Raw genomic sequence first — 22,030 nt, forward strand, 5'->3', positions numbered from 1 at the left:
ATATGTATGCATATATTATTTCCTTAAAAGAGTACTTATCTTGCTTTCCTTTTATATATTGCATATACTTATGGGTCGTCCTTTTTTAAACTAATTATAAATTATAGGGTGTTCTAGGTAATTTAAGGATTATAATTTTTTATACTGCTTTAATTTGTACTATTATAACGGTTTAATTTTTTCGTTTTTACACGATTTATAATTTTCCCAATCTGCTTAAAAAACCGTTTTTGTGTATCCAATATACGTAGTAGTAATTATAAATATTTTGCATATATATTTATATTTTTTACTAATAAATCGGTTTTTTATATTAAAGAATTATATAAAAAAAAAACGCTAAAATTTATATAGTGCTTTCTCTCCATATTAAAAAATATATGCAACATTAGTTTTATTATATTATAATAAATAAATACAATTATTTTATTAATTTTTTTTTAATAAAAAAGAAAATGCTTAATTAAAAAAAGCAATGCAAAACATTTTTTATGTTCCATGATTTATGAATATTGGTAATACCATTTTTATATTTTTTAAATATTTTGTTGCAGTTATATATTTCATTTATTTGCTGCATATTATAAATATATTATATCATTTATTAAATATGAGAAAATACAATTTTATAATGTTTAGATAATATTTCTATAGATATAGATATATCCGTAGGGCTTATACATTAATGATTGTATATTGAGTAATTCAAACATCGTTATTGTTATAACTATTTTTATAATTTTTTAATTATTACTATTATTATTAATTTTTTTATATAGTAAAAAAAATTTTGTAACGAAATAATTTTTTTAATGATATTTTATTATATATATATTTATTTATAAAAATAATACACAAGCATAAGAAAGTTTTTATTCTTTTGGGGCAAGATGTCGGACAATATAGGCCAAATAAACTTTACCATACCTGGTATTCAAAGTTTGGATGAAAATGACACATATTTAAAAATAAATCACAAGAAAACTATAAAAATATGTGCATATGCAATTACAGCAATTGCATTATTTTTTATTGGTGGCGTATTTTTTAAAAACCAAGCAAAAATAAACGCTTTAGATGCAATCGATGAAGCAGTGTTAATGAATAAAGAAATAGCACATTTAAGAGAAATTTTAAACAAATATAAAGCAACAATAAACGAAGATGATGAATTTGTATACCAAGCATATGACAATAAAAATGGAGATAGTGAAAATCAATTGCTATTAATGTTACATAAACTTTTAAAAAATAATGCTAATAAAGTAAATACCTTTGATGTTAATAATGAATCAAATAAAAATATCGATCCTACGTACATATTTAGGCAAAAACTTGAAAGCATGCAAGATAACATAAAATATGCATCAAAATTTTTCAAGTATATGAAAGAAAATAATAAAAAATACGAAAATATGGATGAGCAATTACAAAGATTTGAAAACTTTAAAATACGTTACATGAAAACTCAAAAACACAATGAAATGGTAGGTAAAAATGGTCTTACATATGTACAAAAAGTAAACCAATATAGTGACTTTTCTAAGGAAGAATTTGATAATTATTTTAAAAAATTATTATCTGTTCCAATGGATTTGAAAAGCAAATATATAGTACCATTAAAAAAACACTTAGCTAATACTAATCTTATCTCCGTAGATAATAAATCAAAAGATTTTCCAGATAGTCGAGATTATAGAAGTAAGTTTAATTTCCTTCCTCCAAAGGATCAAGGTAACTGTGGGTCTTGTTGGGCATTTGCTGCTATAGGAAATTTCGAATACCTTTATGTACACACAAGACATGAAATGCCTATAAGTTTTAGTGAACAGCAAATGGTAGATTGTTCTACTGAGAATTATGGATGTGATGGTGGTAATCCATTTTATGCATTTTTATATATGATTAATAATGGAGTATGCTTAGGCGATGAATATCCATACAAAGGCCATGAAGATTTTTTCTGTTTAAATTATAGATGTTCACTTTTAGGCAGAGTGCATTTCATTGGTGATGTAAAACCAAATGAATTAATTATGGCCTTAAATTATGTAGGACCAGTGACTATTGCTGTTGGTGCAAGCGAAGATTTTGTTTTATATTCGGGTGGTGTATTTGATGGAGAATGCAATCCAGAGTTAAATCATTCTGTTTTACTAGTAGGATATGGCCAAGTTAAAAAGAGCTTAGCATTTGAGGATAGTCATAGTAATGTAGATAGCAATTTGATAAAAAAGTATAAGGAAAATATCAAAGGTGACGATGATGATGATATAATATACTACTGGATCGTTAGAAATTCATGGGGTCCAAACTGGGGAGAAGGTGGCTATATAAGAATTAAAAGAAATAAAGCGGGAGATGATGGTTTTTGTGGAGTTGGTAGTGATGTTTTCTTTCCAATTTATTAAACATGCATCAAAAAAAATTTAATGAAAAAATAATTAATACTAAATAATGAGAAAAGCTAAATTGTGAAAAAGGGGAAATTGCAATGTATTGCAAATACCTTCTACGCCCGCATATAATATGTTCGTAAAACGATATGACAAAACATAATTTTTTTTATATAATTAAAAAAAATTAAAGTTTCTATTCTATAAAATATTATACATGCATATATATATATAAATATATATAGTAGTGAAGCCGAATCAATAATATATTCATATAGTAGAAAATTGCACGACCGGATTGTTCATAATTTCTTCATGATTCTTTGCGTTTAAGAGATTACACATTGATATATATGCTTGTATATCTGTATGTATTTAGCCATTATATGTGTTAGTTATATATTTCCCTTTGTCAGCAGTGTGTGCTTTTATTTTATTGCATTATCTTTGTTATATGTTATATTTTAATTAAATATATTTGTATGCTTGTTTTTTCTTTGATATTTTCCAACTTTTTATTTTATGATTTTATGAAGGAATTAAACATTTTATTTTAACTTGATAAATTAAAAAAGTTTTAATGTATCAACCATAATATATTTATTTTAAAATTTTCTAAGAGCATTTAAACGAATTGCTAAAATATATAGAGATCATTGCACGATTTTTTTTTTCCTTTACCTCCATTCTCATATATCTAAATTTCCAATGATATGTTAATGATTAAAAAGAAAAACATTATTTTTTTAGTCATTATAAATATTTTAAGAAAATTATATATTTAAGGACCAGGGTTAATCTTAAAGGCATTTCATTTTAACGAAATATAAAATCAAAAGGCCCCCTATATATATATATATATATATATATATTCATATATGGATATATGCATATAATGATGTTTTCCTTAATGCTCATATAATTTTGGTACCTTGAACAGTGATCGTCGATACAAAAAATGTACAATTTTATTAATTCTATGCATAAAATATAAAATATTAAAATTGTTTTTCATATATTATTTATATAAATAGAACAATAAAATAAATACAATTTGTTAAAGATACCAGTAATACGATAAGCATGAGCATACTAATGAAAATGCTATACTATATTTAGGAATTTAAGTGAGTTGTGAAAAAAAAATACATATATATATATATATATATATATATATTTATATCCATGCTTGTTTAGCATCAATTCAAGCTAATGCATTAATTTATTTATACTATTGTGCTATTGAGGATCTTAATAGATTATTATTAAAAATATCAACATATATGCACACAGATTTTTACAATATTATTGAGAGTTAAGAGAAACTATTGATATGATATTATGCAATATCGTTACGGGAAAATATTGTTAGCATCTTCTATCCTTTTAAGTGTTGGCATTTACTATTATGTAAAAGAGTCAAAAAATTGGGACTATCAGCGAAGATATGAAGGTGTTTTAAGGGATTTAGAAAGACAAAAATCAAAACTTGAAAAATGGAAAGCTGACAATTTATAGATAGATTAAAATCAAATAAAAAAATAAAATAGCAAGCAGCCAAATAAATCACCGAAAGATATATATATATATAACAGAATACGCAGTTTTAGATATTAAGGATATTATTTGTTTGCTGACTTAATATTTCTATATTTCATTTTTACTTGTTATTTTTGATTTCTGTATTAAAATTATTCCTATGTAAGCATGCATAGAAAATAAAACCAAATTATAAACAAATAATTTTTTATAATTTAATTAGCAAACACATATATTATATATTGTGTTAAAAATATATATATATATTACGAAACCACCATCTTTATCCTTAATGAAATGAAAAGCACAAATTCATTTGCAAAACAATTAAAGCGTCTCGTTAAAGAAGGGAATTCCACATATGATAAATCATCTATATTAAAAAATATAAAAATTCAAAACATATATTCAAATGATAAAATTAATAAAAAGGAGCATTATATTTACTTTAAAGAGCATGACATAAAACCAAATGGTATTCAAAAAAAAAAATAAATGCATAAATAAAAATATTATACATATATATATGCATGTCTATATGAAAATACAACATATTTATTAATAGGGCATCGTATTTTCCAAATTATAAAAATATATATCTCCTTCTATACACACACATATGTAGGATATACACATTTGGTGTTTAATATATGTTTTGTTTATTTTTAATTTATACAGATTTGAATTATACGCATTTAAAAAAAACAAAACGGTTGTTTAAAAATGGAGCAAATAAAAATAAAAATGTTTTCATGTATACAACAATTAGTTCCACTGTAGGTATAGTCTTATTTATATTTTACATGTCATCAAAATGGGATAATAATAATTATTAAAATACATTATAAAAAAAAATTAAAACAAAATTCATTAAAAGATATATATTATATATTGAACCTTACATATCTTTATATTTTGTTTTTAATATGTTCTTCATGCATTATTTTATTTAAGTCATCGAATTATAATGCCTACATAGTTTATACTCAATAATATTTTTGTTCATATTTTTTCTTGTTAATTTAAACATATTTTTTTAATAAAAAATTCATACAAGTTCCAAAAAAATTAAGATCCTCCTTATCTAAACTTCCATTGTGTCCACAATTTACCATCAGCGGGAATCCTAAAGTTCTGCATAAAAAAGGAAAAAGAAAAAAATGTTTGTTATTCATATATCGAAATGGTGTATACTTTGATAATGCACAAATTTGGGATTATTTAGCAAAAATGAACAAAGAATGAAAAGACACTAAAAAGAGGAAAACTAATTTATACTTTGGCGAATATATTTTATAGGCATCTTTGTAAAAAATATTAAAACTCGAAATAGGCTCTAAAGATTTTATATCAATATCTTTATTTCTTCCACTTTCATTAAATACAATATCTAATGAGATATTTAAGCGTTGTAGAAATGTATACACTATATATGTGTGTGTTAATATTTTTTTAAAAATTATTATACGATAAATAAAAAAAATAATAAAATGAATATTTGTATTCTGATTAATATTATTATATTCTGACATTAAAATTTTGGAATAATTTAACATTTTATTTAATTCTTCTTTCACCAAAATAAATATTTTACATAAATTCATTCTGCTGTTCAATCGCATCCAACTTACATATTTTTCTAATTCATATGAAAAATCTGAATCATTTTGATCTTTCCCAATATCGCTGGAAAATATGTCAAGAAATGCCTTACTACTGCTAAAAGAACTATTATTGATATTAAAACCGATTCTATTTTTTTTTATAAATGACAATAACTCTTTTATGTCTAATAAATATGTATGGTCATCTAATTTGTAGAATATGTTGAATGAATTTCTTTTATTATATTTTTTGTAATAATTCAAACAAATAATTAAATCATGTAATAACAACGATTTTTTTAGTGTAATATATTGAGTATTATTTAATGCGTTGAGATCGTACATTGATATATAGTCACTTTTTTTTATTTTTATTTTACGGTTTTTTTTCTTTTTATTACTTTCTTCTTCTGAAATATTATTTAAAAAAGTTTCATCAATATCAGAATTATATATGTCTATATCTTTTAGGTCTTCAGATGTGGTATCAGAATCTGCGTATGCATCAGAATATTGAGATAAAATAAAAGGAATTTGATAAAATGAATTACAAAAGTTTGTATTATTTGTTGAAACAAAACACTGGGATGGATAGGAACCAAAAACTTTCATCTTATATATAAATGTTTTTAAAAAATATACTTTTTCATTCTCTGAAATTTTATTTAACTCATTAAATAATTGTCCACATGCATTTAAATTATAATTCATTGCATTTACTATTTCAATTATTGAATCACTAAATTCATTTAAAAATTTTATTACATCACCTTCCTTTATATTAAATGCATTCTGTTCTTCATTATTTCGATTTTCAGTATTTATATAATCATATAAACAATCTTCCTTTAGAAAAAAGCCACTATAAGTAAAATGCATTTTTTCAATTTCTTTTCTTTTAGACATATATAAATCCTTTAATATTTTATTAAGGTTTTCCATTTCGATTTTATAATCTTCATTTTCTTTTAACAGTTCATAAATATTTGCTTTTTTAAAATTATTATTATTGTTTATACACTCCATCATTATTATATCGGTATAGTTACAATTTACTCTTTTAAAATTATCCATAAAACTCATATTATTATTATAAATGCAATATGCAGCATTACGTGTTGCCTCTTCGAATTTATTCTCTTTTGAGTTATATGTAGACATGATAGATTTAAATGTTTCTAAACCAATCGAAATAAATGAATTATTTGTTGTAGACGATTTATTCAAAAATAAAATACAATCACATAATACTTTCCAACTTTCTAAAAATAATTTCAAATCTATTTTTTTTAATTTATTATCACACCATGATATATCTACATGTTCGTCTATAATTAGGGTTTCGATAAAAGTAGGTTTATCTTTACTTATGTTAAAAATATTCAATATATTTTTATTATTTTTCTCGTTTCCTTTTTTACCGTTTTTTTTACTAGATAAATAATCAATATTTTCATCTGAGCTCAAGTTGAAAGAATTATTATTTTCATTATCAAAATTATTATTATCATAATCAGCATTTAACGGAAGTAAATTGTCTTTTGTTAAATCATTAATATTGTTATTAAGTTCATAACTTTTATCACCTACATTTTCCTCTTTTAGTTCTTCATCCATTTCTATATGTTTTTTGTAAAATTCCATTTCATCTTTTTCATTGTTGTATATTTCTTTACGTGAATTTATATAATAATTACTATTCTTATATAATTTTGAAACTTCTTTTGATATTCCAGTAATAACATTAGACATATAATGAATTATTTCATCATTATTATCATATATTATAATTCTGGGTATATTTGAATTTATGTAATACTTTGTTATGTCTAATTTATGTGTTGTAAATTGTAATATGTTGTATGCATATTCCCCTACCATATATTTTGCTACTTCTTCAAAATTATAAAATGATTTATCAACACACACAAATGATATCTTGGAATTTTCTGACTGTTCATAATTATTTAATAATAACTGTCTTTTTCTATTACTTATATTTATTTTTCTTTTCATATAAGCATTTGATACTTTTAATTTACAAAACATAATAAATTGCAATAATAATATAATACATTTAAAAGGTGTTAGAAAAATATTTATTAGTATTTTGTTTTTTTTACTACTCATTAATTTTATTGTTCTATTCATTTGTTTATAAGCTATCTTTATATAAATTTCATTTTTATGTAATTTATCCATTAATTCGGTGTTTATATTTTTTTTATTAATATTACATAAATGATAAGACACATAAGAACATAATGGGCCACCTATTGATGTTCCATGTAATCCTAAATATTTTACATTTTTAGATAACAAAAATTCAGTGATTTTTAATGCGTCTAAATTATTTCTATTTAAATTTGGATATCCTTGTGATTTGCTATAACCTCTATAATTATATACAAAAACATTAATATTATTTTCTAAATAAAATTTTAGTACTCCTGAATAACAAGCATTTAATTCATAATATGCCCCATTCGGGTTAAAATATAATACTATTGGTATATTATATAAATAATCATTACTATAAATATAATTATAAAATTCATTATTAAATGCGTTAGAAAATATGGAGCTTGTATCTGAGTTGTCTTTATTTGTATCAAATTTTTTACCAGATTTTTGGATATCAATATATTTTTGCATATTATCATTTAAAAATTTCTTACAAGGTATAAACATAGAATCAATTTTTACATTATTCACATATAAATATTGTTGTTTTCCATAATATTTATATATTAATTCATATTTAAATAGATCTAATGTTCCTGCTATATAATTTTTAGAAAAATTATTAAACAAGTTTGGAATTTTTGTTAGTTCAATCCTTTCTCTTAATGTATTAGATTTAAAAATATCATATAATTTATTCAAAACAAAAGCTAAATCTTCAAATAATATTGATAACTCTTTCAAGTTTATTGCCATAAAAAAATTCATATAGTTAGCATGACTTATGGATTTTTCATAATTTTCATGATGATATAAACTCAAAATATTCACATCAATATAATTCGAAGGAATATTATTATTTTCATTACTATTGTATGCTTCTTTTTTCTTCTTATAATCATTAATCTTCACCGTTTTATCACATTCGGGTAATAAAATTTCCGTTTCTTCCGATTCATTTGGATTAGATAAATTATTATTATTACCACCGTTTCGAAAATTATAAATCCATTCGAATCCCCAAAAATAATTTGTCTCTCCTTTATTTTTTACTCTACTTCTACTTTTTTTTCTTTGCATAGTTTTTTTTTTTATAAATTCATTTGCTAATTGGTTTTGGTCTTCATGTATTTTTATTTTAGTTACCATTTCTTGATATATTATATCATCTTTATTGATATATATATTTATTTTGTTTATTTTTGTCATAAATAATTTTAAATAATAATAAAAATATAATTGCTCCTCACTGAAATCTCCATTTTCTTCTAAATTTATATACAAATAGTAACTAACATATAGAGTATAAAATATATACAAACCACTAAAAAAGTTAAAATAGTTATCCTTATAATTATTGTCTGAAAACAATTGTTGGAATTTTATTTTATAGTTTCCATTTGGGTCATCTTTTTCTCTAGATATCTTCTTAATATTTCCTCGAATACAATTTATTATAAATGATAATTTTACACATTCTTTCATATAAAATTTGGATAGCTCTATCTTGTTATCATAATTTGTCTAAAGTTGAAAAAATAATAAAAAATGTGTATGTATATAAATAATTTACACTGTTGTTAAGCATTTAAATGAAAAAACATATAATACATGGGTATAGACATAGCTAAACTTATTAGTTCTCACCTTGTGTAAATAAAGAAGCAAACTTCCAGGGTACGTCAACGCTCTTATAATAAAGTGGAAGCATAGGTAAAACAGGTATATATTCACAAATAGATAAAACAGTGCATTGTTAAATATAAACAAAAACAATGATACATATGTGTAAAAAAAATATAATATCGTTATAGAGAAAAGGATTAATGAACTGTTTTTTTTAAAGCTTTTAAATAATTTGTTGAAAAACATAATTGTAAGCATGAGGTAATTTGAATTTAGGTAATTATATTATTTTCGTTTCTCTTAACAATATATATATCTTTATTTATACTTATATGTCTATTTATTACAATGGATTTTACAACATAAACATTGTAAACACATAAAATTTGCATATATTAAAATAATGTGCATGCGAAATTTCTTTTATATATATTAAACAAATTTATGTAAAACATCCTAATTTTAATTCTCTAAATATACTAAAAAGTATGTAAATATTTTTATATTTCAATATGTTATTTCACCTGCTAAATTGTTTAAATAATTTTTGCAGTTATTATACGACATATTAAAAAAAACATTTATTATTGTGTACTACACAAAACAAATCGGGAAGGAAATAAATATTGTGTACAAGTAAATATATAAACAAATGATTTTGTGATTATAAATGAATAAAATTATATATATATATTTCATTACATATTTAACATTTTCGGAAAATAAGATAATAATACATTTTTTTAACATACACCAATTGCTTTATATATGCATCATATGCATTTATAATAAATAATTAAAATTGCAGATATTTTTTTAAACGTTTCTAATAGCATAAATAATAAAAAAATATTTTATTTTGTGTTTTATATGATGCAGGAGTTTTTATTTATATATTTACTATTGTAAAATATTATATGCACATTTTTGTAACTCACACTACCAAATTATTTTTATAAAAATATAAAATAAAATGCATACAAATAACTACCATTCTGTTTTACATTATTGTTATTCTGTTCATATTATTTTTTTTTAGCTTTTTTCATTGTATGTGTAGAAAATTCATAAAAAAAATGAAAAGATAACTAAAGTATCATCAAAAATTATATTCAAATTTACAAATAATAAAGAATATATATAAATATGTGCAGATAAAGCATATATAAATATATACTACAATGGTGTGTATATATTCCATTTTCTCTAACATTCATATGCAACATATTTTTCCTTTTGGTTTTCAATATCTTCCCTCAATTTTTCTTGTAGCTTAATCAAGATTGGATGTTTAACATCCTTTTCAAATGTTTTCGTTGGTGCAGGAAAAAGTGTTATTTTTTTAATAGGTAAAATATTTCTACTTGTAGAACTAATAAAGCAAAATTCAAAAAGGTCAATATCATTAATATTAATAGACGTCTTTTTTATTTTAATATTTTCCCTTTCGCATATATTTATAATTTGATTCCTCATGGTTCCCTTTAAAACTAGTTCATCCTTAGCAGTATGCAACGCACCATTATAATAACAAAAAAAGTTGGAAGTTAATCCTTCAGTTATTTCATTGTCTTTATTATATAAAACCACTTCATTACTATTCTCTGATTTTAGTTTTAATAATTTTTCTCTTATTTCAAAAACATTTGAATATTTTATATTTGGAGTTGTACGTTCACCATGCATTATATCGACTTCCACATTCTCATTGTGTTTTGGCAAACACTTTATATATATTAAAATTGAAAAGGGTTTATTCGCCGTATCAATATTATTATCAATGCTCCAATTGATTGCAGCCATTACCATATAATCAGTGTTATCACTAAAATGTTTATTTTTTATATCATCATCTAATGAATTGAGAAATTCAAAACCCTTTTTAATATTTTGGATGCAATACTTACGTATGTATTCTAATGATAAATTTTCTAAAATATGAGATATAGTATTTGATTGATTTGGATTTTCTTGGCTCTTTAAAAGATTAATAGCATAATTATATAAATTGTTCATATTTCCAGTGAAGTTGAAAATGTATTCATAAGAGCATACTGTCTTCATAGTAACGTAAACACCACCAACCCCTAATTTAATAAAATTTTGGGGGGTCATATCTACCAATGAGGGTTCGTTATTCTTAATTAATATAGCCATTTTATTCTATTATTAGGATTATCTATTTTTCAAAGAAAAATTATCAAATTATGGATATCAAATTTTATTAAAAATGTGTATACTTTGGTGATTTATTTAATAATACATATATAGCAAACTTTCGTCAAATTAATTGGTTTTGAAAATAAATATTACACAAATGATATTATTTCTTGTATAGATATATTCATCTATAAAAGTAGTATATTGGCTTCATTCAGCCTTCATATATATATTTTGTATGTTTCCACACAATTTTTAATTCGATAATTTGTGTTTATTCAAATATTGTATACTTAATAGTTGCTAAGGACCTTAGAACAGAATTTTGAAAATTTTAAAGCCAGATAATTATAATAATGTGCCATTATTTTGTTAAACCATATCAAAAAATATTTATTATTTTATATTGTAAATAAATTAGTGTGTATTATGTTAAATTAATGCATTGTTTTTTTATTATATATTTATGGTATACATTTTAAGTATATATAATTTAAATGTGCCATATATTGTAATATTAATTTTTTTCCTTTTTTCAAAAAAGACTTATTATTTTTTTTATTTTTTAATATAACCAATTAATTTAATTGATTTTAAAATAAATAATAATATGAGAAAATTGTCATGTTTGTTCACTAACCAGATTGGGATCTCGTTCCTTAAATTACACTAAAAAAAAATTACGTATTCTTAAATATTCACCAGGACCGATTTGATACACATTTTTTATACACTATATTATAGTGACTTTCCATGGTATTTTTCTTTATTATTTTTTTTTTAATTCTTTTTTTTTGTAACATCATTTTTAATGAAAAAAACTTTCGATTTTTATAAAAATATTTCCCCTATAAACACAAGAAGACAAACGCGAGATTGAAATTAAATATTTTATGAATTATAATATATTAGAGATAATGAGATTTTATTCTATTATTTTATTTATTTTTTGTATTCATTGAATTAGTATTTTGTCTTTATTATAAATAAGTATTTTTCTCTTTTATTTTCATTTATAAATTTGTAATATATTAAAATACACATATGCATATATATGCATGAGAAAAGTGTAAAATTAATAAAAATAAGCCTAAAAATAGGAGTATTTTCAAATATGAAATGGATTATTTTTTCAAAATTATTTGCTCGTAAAAGAATACTAATAATATAATAATCATCACAAAATAATTAAACAAAAATTAATAAAATAGTAATCCATTAAAAAATACTCTGAAAAATAATAGGCTTAAAATGATATTACTTGTTATGCAATTATATTGCATATTATTATTATTTATTTTGTGTGCCGACATGGAAATCTTTTCTTTTATTCAAGTTTAAATTATATTTAAAATATATAAACTTCCTAGAATGGAAAATGATAGCGCTAATTCAGATGACTATTATGATATTTGCAACGAGAATTGGACACCCGATACATTTGGGGAATTAGAATATACCCAAAGTTTAGAAAAAAATATAAGAAAACAAATTAATAAAAAAGAGTCAAAACAAAACGTATTTTTTTGTTCTGATAAAACAAAAATAAATAAATATGGAGATAAAAAATTAAATCAAAATGATATGAATGAATCTGGTGAAATTTATCAACTAAAAGAAAATGTTGAATCCTCAAATTTTGAATTAAATAATAGCATTATTTATGAAAATGACAAAAATGACGAAGAAATTTGTATTCTTAAAGATATTTATGAGGAACTTGAAAAGGGGAATAAAGACAATAATAAAAGTCATATGACAATTAGCCAAGCTGAAAATGATGATGGATCCATTAATAGAGATAGCTGTTTCTATGACGATGAATCCCCTAAAAAACATAATGAAAGCTTTATCAAAAAAATAAAATTACTAAATAGTAATAATGAATCGGATAATATGAATTCACAGTCAAACATATTCAATATGAACGATTCAGATTTATATTCGTGGAGCAATTTAGCTAAAAGTGGAGATTATAATTATGATAATGAAGACAATAAATTAAAGACAACCAATTCGAAAGATAGAATATTTGAAAATAATAAAAAAGACCATGAATTGTATCAAAAAAAAAAGTGTGTAAATTTTTTGGGGAAACATAAATTAAACAAAATAAAATTAAATGATCAAGAAAAGGATATTGTAAACATATTAAATCATAATTTAAATGACAAAATGGTTTTTTATTCCAATATTAATGAATCGAATAAAAAACTTATTAGGAAAGATTCAGATTATAATTATATTAATGAAAGTATAAATAAAGATACAAATTATAATGTAAATAATATTTCCAATACACACAGCAATAATACATCTCGAATTAATTGTGACACCAGTTTTTATGATAAATTTTCAAGTTATGATAAGAGAAATATAAGTATGAACGAAAGTGATATGTTTATAAAAACTAGTCAAAATAATAGTGCCTATAATAATTCACTCAATAGTAGCATACGAATATTTAGCAACGATAAAATAAAGGCTTACGAAAAACATGATGTAAATAATGTTGAACATCAATTAGATTCATCAAATAACAATATTGATTATAATTCTGAAAAGGTAGACCCCATTTTAGACTCACAAGATGCAAATCGTAATTCATACACCAAATCGGTAGATAATAAAAAAAATAATAATTCAAAAATTAAGTCATGTAAAAGTAGCGATGGCAATGATAGTACATCTATTCATGTTGACTTAAATGATGAGGAATCGTGGAATGAAAATAATAATGAAGATAATAAAAAAAAGGATATAAAAAAAGGTGAAAAAGTAAAAGCAGCAAAAAAAAAAAAAAATATAATTCCAAAAAAGGGAATAGTTACAATATTAAAAGACAAAATTATCAAACCAAATAAAAAAAAGACTAATGAAAAAAGTTCTAATAATAAAAAGGAAAAAGATCAATCGGATGTTTTAGAAGAATATAAAAATGATACAAGATTAAAAGAGTTAAACACTGAATTATGTAATCAAATTAAAAAACTTGAAAATGAACAAGGTAAAGTAAAAAAATTAGAATATCAATTAATCGCAAAAAGTGCTGAAATAGAATTAGAGAGAGAAGAAATGCGAAACAAAATGGAAGATGAAAGAAAAAAAATGATCAAAACTATAGATGACGAAAAAAAAAAATGGCTTAAGGAAAAAAAAAGGATAGAAAATGAAGTAGAAAAACAACGTAGCATTATAATGAATAAAAGGAAACTAAAAAATGATGTAGCTATACTTAAAAATAAAATTAAAGAATTAGAAGAAAAAATTGAAGCGGATAAAAAACAACATAAATTTATTGTAGATCATTTGAAAAAGAAAATAGAACACTTATCTATAGACAATGAAAAATTAAAAATGGAGTTAAAATTATCAGATGAATATAGAACTAAGATGGAGAAATATCAGCAAAATACCATAATGAAGTTAGCCACAACTGCTGCCAAGGAAAAAGATAAAAATGCCACAGATCGAAAGAAAAAAGAAAACGATATAAATGAAAAAAATACACTATACTCCGGAAATGAATATATTCAAAGAGCTATTTATTCTAGTGATTTAGAAAATAATAGAAAGAAAGAAAAAAACAGGGGGAAAGGTATAGTGACTAAAACAAAAAATAGTGAACATAAAAAAAAAGAAAAAGAAAGTGACATTAAAAAGGTATTAAACTATTTAGACCAAATTAATTATAGTGACAAAACAGATAACTCGGAAAACTCTAACGAATTTAAAAAAATAATAAATGATCAAAATAAAAAAATCATACAAAATGAGTTAGACATAATGTATGAATATACTAGCAGTGGTTCGGACAATTATAAAAATTGTTCAAACACAGAAGATGATTATCACGCTATAAAATTGACAAAAAAAAAACTATTAAATAATGATAGAAAGGGAAAAGGGGAAAAACAAAAAAATAAGCAAAAAATTACATTGGATAAATTATTTCTTCACGAGGAAAATAAAACAAAACAAAATTTAGATTCTCTAAAAAAGGAAGAATATATAAATAAAAATTTACAAAAAATGAAATTCTTAGTTAATGAAAATAAAGATAAATTAATAAGTGATAAGAGAGAACTCCAAGAAGATGAAATGAGTCTTGCTCCTAGTGAGTATTATAAAAATTTCAAAGACCGTTTTTTTGAAAATTGTAATGATGAAAAGAAAGAAAATAACCCGATATCATCTACCCCCATTTTAAATGATAATTCTACTACCACAACTTTAAGCACATGCACTAACAATGTGAATAATATGAATAAAATTAAAAGGAGAAATAAACCATCAGATAATGTAATAAGTTCTTTTCAAGACACAAACGAAATGAAAATAGAGAAAAATATAAATAAAGGTGAATATGGAAATAGTTCTAATGTCCACAGTAGTGACACTAGTGTCTATTTACTGAATAATATATACCCAAAATATATAGGGAATGAAAGTATGAGTTCAAACAGTAATATGAATAAGAATATAAGTAAGCATAATAATGATAATAATAGCTTAAAACATGAAAATGATTCTAAAAATAACCCCTCTAATAGCAATGATCATAACTTAAATCCTTTTGGTAAACATTGGGATTTTATAATAAATTTTAACTTTGATGAATTATTTAATATTTGTGAAAATATTATTGAATCCATTTTTTCATCGTCAAAAAAAATAAAATATAGACAAGCTTTTGTTGATGGGAAAGTGGAAACATTATTTGATGATGGCTTAAAAATTATTGAAAAAAACAAAAATAAAAAAATCATAGACCCTACTAATATAGTCATATATCTTTACCCGAGTAAAGATTATCGAGCCACCTTCCCTAATTCGTATACGGTAAAAAAATGCACCAAGCCAAAAAATAACCAATAAAATATTATATTACACCATTTGATTTTGTATAAATCATTATTTATACAGAATTATATTTGCTTGAAGGGCATGATTGTCCCTCGTCTCAAATATATTACCTATTGATATGCCCCTTTATTTACCCTCATTATTTTACAGCTATTCCGATTTGTTAATAAAGGGATATATCAAGTGAACATACCTGACAAATGCCAATTAAATAAGTAAAAAATATATTTATATATAAAATCATGTCATAATTAATAAATGTTTAACCATTCAAATGAATATGTTTTCTTTTTTAAGATTTCCTAATGGACAAATAGATTGTAAATACAATGATGGTCATATACAAATATTATTTTGCGATGGACGGAAAAAGGAAATTTTGCCTAACAAAGAGGAATATGCCATACTACGAAATGGTACAATCTTATAATTTCATTATAGCCAAATATATGCATGTGCATATGCATATTATAGAATAAAGTATAGATAATTTGTTGTTTAGAAAATATATTTATGAAATATACTTATTCTATACCTTTTAATATTTCTGTTTGAAAAATCTAAAATAAATATGCATTTTTTAATAATATATATTTTCTTATGGTTGTAGGTGTCATAAAAAAGTTAAATTAGAACACTAAATATAATTAACAAATATTTGCTCCTTTAGTATCTTTCATTTTTAAGTTGGATAGCTTTTATATATATGACTAAATAATATTTTCTTTTTGAGAGTACTAACGATTACATATTATTCGTTTTGTAATTTGTTTATCCCCTCATCAATTCTTTATTTTTTTATATCATCATATTTTCTTTCGCTCTGTTTGTTTTTTTCATTTTAACAAGCACGAGGAAATATCATAATATATTTATTACTCCTTTGATGTTTCCTCCTTTTTAAATTCTTATGTTTTAAAAAATCTATTGAAATTTTTCATCTCAATTATTATTTTTTTTTAGTTTTATGTTTCCACCTTTTTATTGGACCCCATATTATGTTATATACATATATATAATATTTGTGCGTCTAACTATATATGAAAAATTTATATTAATTTTATGCAAAGGTGGGAGTGAAAAAAAAAATTATTCGTTTCATTTCTTTCATTTTTTTTTTTAATGCTTTAAAATAGTAGAACAATATTTGTAATTTTTAAAATTTTATTAAAACTTATAATTAAAAAAAACATTTGAATTGTGATTTTCCTATTTTTTTTTTTGATACAAATTAAAATATGTACATTTTTATTTCCTTTTGCATAAATTTTAATAATAGTTTTAATCATTCCTATTTTGTAAAATTTGCAAACAATATTAGCAAATATATATAATATTATATGCAAATAGTTAGCATATGGTTTGCTACAATTTTTAATTATACCCTCATAGAATGGCTGTAAATATTGTATATAAATAAAGTTCCCTTCATATAGATATACTCAAAAGGGGAAATTTCACACATTAAATGCAGGATATTATTTTCTTAAGCTACAATTAAACTAGATAATTGTCAGATTATCATTACGTAGTTACATATATATATGATTTATCCTTATATACAGACATTTTTCAGTATTCTTTTTACATATGTATATATGAGAAAACGTGAATTTGTATATATGTGTGTTTGTTACTCATTACTACCATTATTATAATTAAAACACACATACTTAAATAATTAACGTTGGAAAAGATGGAGGACAATATATTAAACGCATGTAATTCGATAAACAGCATAAACAATGCGCCATACAGTAATTTTATAACATCAAAAAAAAGGAACTTCTTGAAGGAATATAATCAATATGGCTATGATATTAACCATAAAAAATTGAAAAAATCATTATATGAAAATTTTGAATTGTTAAAAAGGAAAATACTAAATGTTAATGACATATGTATCGATCATTTTAAAGATATGGAAAATTATATTGAAGAAATTGAAGAATTAAAAAGTATATATAACTATTTTTTTAATAGTAGTAATAGTATTTTATTTGATAATAATGATTTATTATATATAAATAAAAAGTTTTGTAGTATTAATTTTCATGATATTTTTGTTAATAAAAATATTTTTTGTGACAATACAAAAGCACGTTTTAATAATTTGCTAAATAATTATGAATATAATGATGTATATAATAATATTCAAATAAATGACAAAGGGGAAACGATTTATAATGATAATATCCAAGATGAGAATGATGACCATAAAAAAAGCATATCTCTTTTTCAAAAAAATATGGATACAAATAAAAATACTAGTATAGGAAAAAGAATATTAAACAACGTATCAAATCAACTATTATACATTGATGACCTATCTATGTATGATGTTTTACTGTTACTTTCATTTGTTGTTAGATTACAAGATGAACATAAAAAAAATGAAAAAGAACAAAAAGACTTAGAAGGTATTGCTAATATTAATCAATTAAAAATTAATTTTTATTCATTAAAAGAAATATATATATATTATTATAAAGACAAAACATTTCAATGTCAAACTTGTGGATTGAGATTTACAACAAGTTTGGATAAATTAAATCATATAGAAAATCATTATAAACAAAATTATAATTTTATTAACAATTCAGATAAATCAAACAATAATAAAAGTAAAAAAAAATATATTTATCTTGATAATGTTAATTTACCAATTGAATTTTTTGTGTGTAAATATTACTCATATTTTGAAGACCTATATAATAATACAATTACAAAAAATAGTAGTTCATTTAATTTTAATAATCAATTTGGCAATGCTCGAAAAAGTAGTAATACACGAGCCCCAAATGAAAGATATAATTATGATATTGTAAAAAAAGATGAAGAACTTGAAATATATGAAAAAGAAAAAAATATTTTAAATGACGATTTATTAAATATTAAACATGAAAAATATTCAACAGAAGATGACCCAATAGATAATGAGGAAATTCAAACTTATAAAGAAGAGTTAAATGATAGCTTGGATAAATTAAAGAAAAAAAATATTGCACAATATTTGACAACTGACATAGAAATTGGTACAAAAAAAAGTAACGAATATAATCCAAGCTTTAATATCACAAAAAACGGGGTAGAAAACTTATTTGATTTTTCATCTATAAAAAATGAAATGGATAGATTCCTTTTTTTAAAAGAGAATGAAAAAGATAAAAATATAAATGATAAAAGTACTAAATCGAATAATATTGATAATGATATAAAATATTCTGATGAAAGTACTAAGGAAACAAGTTTTTTTGATTTTATATATGGTAATCAAAATACATATGATGTTTATTTGTCTAATTATTATACTTTAGCTGGTGATAATAATGTTCTTTTAAATTATATAGATGGTGAATCTATGTATAAAAATATTATGAAATGTTTAGAAATCGAAGATTTTAAATTTCCATCATGGATACCTCAAAGAAGTATACAAACATTTTTAATAAAACCAATTGAAGAAATATATCAAAATGAAGATGATATGAAAAATAATATAAATAGCATGTACTCAACTCCTAATATGCATATTGACAATAACAATGTTAACATTTCTTATATAAATCATAGTAACAGTAATAATATCAAAGACAATCATATTTCATTTGCCGAAAAAAATATGAATGAGTCATATATTAATAATTATACCACTAAAGAAGTGGGAATAATGAATGACAAGGTTGGCATTCAAAATAATTTGTGGATGATTTTCTCAAAAAGTGATTTCCATACGACCATGAAATTGGCTCCGCTTAATATACTTTTATCAGCATCACAAAAATATAAAAAAATTTTAGCATCACCAAATTATGGAAATGATTGTTTTGATATTAATTATGTGAAAAGCGAACAAGGTCATTTACAAATTTCAGACAATATATATACTGAACAACATTTGGAAAAAAGTGAACAAATAAAAATTAAGAAAGAAATCAAAGAAGAAAAAATTGAAACCAGCAAAATTAAAGGAGAAATAAAAAAAGAAAAAAAACAAAAGAGCAAAATTAATGATACTCATGCACAAAATGATAAGGGAAAATATATCGAAGATTCAAATCTAATGAATTTTATGTCATCAGAAAATTTCAAGGATGACAATGATGATAATATGACATTATTTTTTTCTTTTGTGAATATATTTAGTCGAAACAACATTTTACAGATAGACGCATTTAAAAATATATTTCTTTACTACTTGCGGGATAGCTATTTTACTCTGTTTAATAATTTAACAAATGATATAAACTTTATTGAAATAAAAAATAAGCTTTATAATTATATATATAATACATATGCCCAAAAGGTCCCAATATTTGATTTAAACAATTATCACATATCTTGCTGTTTTTTATGTAAAGAGAAATTTAATTATAAATATTCCTATGCATATAACGACTATTACTATACAGATGTTATATCAGTAGATTTGGATAACTCATTAAAAAGAGAAAATGAAGAAACATATAATTTCAATTTTAACATTAATAATATTAATCAAGATACTGAAAAAAATATATGCCATAATCTTAGTTATGATATACTTGATACAAAGATTAACGAAATGAACAAATTTATAAACACCATAATATTAGGCAATGAAAGTTCACAAGAAAAAAATAATATAGAGGACGATTCAGAAGAATTCATTTCTGATGATTTAAAAAAATGTCATGACAAAATAAATTCGAGCCCATGTTTGGAACATATTTTTAATATGGTAAAAATTATACTTGATCAAAATTTTAAATTTAATAAAACTGTTATAGAACCATGTATAAATTACAATTATACTTCAAAAAGTAGCAATAATAATAACCGAAAAAAAAATGTTTTTAACGAATATAATAATTTATATAAAAATTTTTGTATTCCATATGAAACGATGGATATTTTGTACAACTTAAGGAAAGAAAATGAATGTAACAAATTAGGGGGGCCTATTGATTTCCCATCGGTTTCTGAGAATATTCCAGGTATTAACATAAATAAAGGAAATAACAATAATTTTGAAAATAATAAATATGGTGCATCAAAATCCCTTGATATAAACCAAGAATACAAAAGTGAGGATATTGAAAATTTTGTAAAGAATTATGAAAATGTCATGGAAGATATAACTGGTTATTCATTAGAAAATGTTTACAAAGATAGGAAAGAAGGAGCAAATACATTTAACGAAATTATAAAATGCTATATAAATGACAACAATCATAAAAAAAACAAATATAATCATATTTATTTCCCTTCAAAAAATTATTTACACACTAATTTTACCTATTTTCATAGCCAATGCTTTAAAAATTATATAGAATATTACATATCACCATATTTTTTTTTAAGTAAATTGGATGAGGAAAATCTCAACCGAGTTATTTTACATGCCATCAAAAATTTTTTTAACGTATATAAATATGTATGTAAATTTGAAAGCAGTGAAAAAAAAACAAATGCACAATTTTCTGGATACAGTAACATAAATAAATTAAAACAGGAAAAGCCTGTGTATCGAGAAAAGTTAAAAAAGAAAAAACATTTTTAGTTTAAACGCCAATTAATTGGAATTAAAGTTTGATTTATTTGATACTCATTGACCAATTTCAGCTTCATCATTTTTAAATATTTTTCCAAGGCGCTTACTTATTCGTTTTATTT

General features: G+C 22.3%; 7 protein-coding genes across 7 annotated transcripts; 5 read left to right on the plus strand and 2 right to left on the minus strand.

Moving 5' to 3' along the window:
* Positions 1 to 890: 890 nt before the first annotated feature.
* On the plus strand, positions 891 to 2,411 carry PVVCY_1302320 (chabaupain 1; the record flags this gene model as incomplete). The annotated part of the gene is made up of 1 exon (XM_008623908.1): positions 891 to 2,411. The coding sequence occupies one exon, from the start codon at positions 891 to 893 to the stop codon at positions 2,409 to 2,411; it is 1,521 nt and encodes a 506-aa protein (XP_008622130.1).
* A 1,326-nt stretch (positions 2,412 to 3,737) lies between these two features.
* On the plus strand, positions 3,738 to 3,914 carry PVVCY_1302330 (protein PET117, putative; the record flags this gene model as incomplete). Its single annotated transcript, XM_037634735.1, has 1 exon — positions 3,738 to 3,914. One exon carries the CDS (start codon positions 3,738 to 3,740, stop codon positions 3,912 to 3,914), a length of 177 nt encoding a protein of 58 aa, XP_037490790.1.
* A 318-nt stretch (positions 3,915 to 4,232) lies between these two features.
* Positions 4,233 to 4,771, plus strand: PVVCY_1302340 (conserved Plasmodium protein, unknown function; the record flags this gene model as incomplete). The annotated part of the gene is made up of 2 exons (XM_008623909.1): positions 4,233 to 4,410; positions 4,614 to 4,771. The coding sequence occupies 2 exons, from the start codon at positions 4,233 to 4,235 to the stop codon at positions 4,769 to 4,771; spliced, it is 336 nt and encodes a 111-aa protein (XP_008622131.1).
* A 186-nt stretch (positions 4,772 to 4,957) lies between these two features.
* Positions 4,958 to 9,607, minus strand: PVVCY_1302350 (conserved Plasmodium protein, unknown function; the record flags this gene model as incomplete). Its single annotated transcript, XM_037634736.1, has 3 exons — positions 4,958 to 5,069; positions 5,214 to 9,247; positions 9,371 to 9,607. The coding sequence occupies 3 exons, from the start codon at positions 9,605 to 9,607 to the stop codon at positions 4,958 to 4,960; spliced, it is 4,383 nt and encodes a 1,460-aa protein (XP_037490791.1).
* A 948-nt stretch (positions 9,608 to 10,555) lies between these two features.
* On the minus strand, positions 10,556 to 11,506 carry PVVCY_1302360 (aminodeoxychorismate lyase, putative; the record flags this gene model as incomplete). Its single annotated transcript, XM_008623911.1, has 1 exon — positions 10,556 to 11,506. The coding sequence occupies one exon, from the start codon at positions 11,504 to 11,506 to the stop codon at positions 10,556 to 10,558; it is 951 nt and encodes a 316-aa protein (XP_008622133.1).
* Positions 11,507 to 12,880: 1,374 nt separating this feature from the next.
* Positions 12,881 to 17,008, plus strand: PVVCY_1302370 (spindle assembly abnormal protein 4, putative; the record flags this gene model as incomplete). The annotated part of the gene is made up of 4 exons (XM_008623912.2): positions 12,881 to 16,351; positions 16,526 to 16,590; positions 16,673 to 16,791; positions 16,986 to 17,008. 4 exons carry the CDS (start codon positions 12,881 to 12,883, stop codon positions 17,006 to 17,008), a joined length of 3,678 nt encoding a protein of 1,225 aa, XP_008622134.2.
* A 1,063-nt stretch (positions 17,009 to 18,071) lies between these two features.
* PVVCY_1302380 (conserved Plasmodium protein, unknown function) lies at positions 18,072 to 21,917 on the plus strand (the record flags this gene model as incomplete). The annotated part of the gene is made up of 1 exon (XM_008623913.1): positions 18,072 to 21,917. One exon carries the CDS (start codon positions 18,072 to 18,074, stop codon positions 21,915 to 21,917), a length of 3,846 nt encoding a protein of 1,281 aa, XP_008622135.1.
* Between the last annotated feature and the right edge of the window lie 113 nt (positions 21,918 to 22,030).

Source organism: Plasmodium vinckei (assembly GCF_900681995.1).
Source record: "Plasmodium vinckei vinckei genome assembly, chromosome: PVVCY_13".
NCBI classification, from domain to species: Eukaryota; Apicomplexa; class Aconoidasida; order Haemosporida; family Plasmodiidae; genus Plasmodium; species Plasmodium vinckei.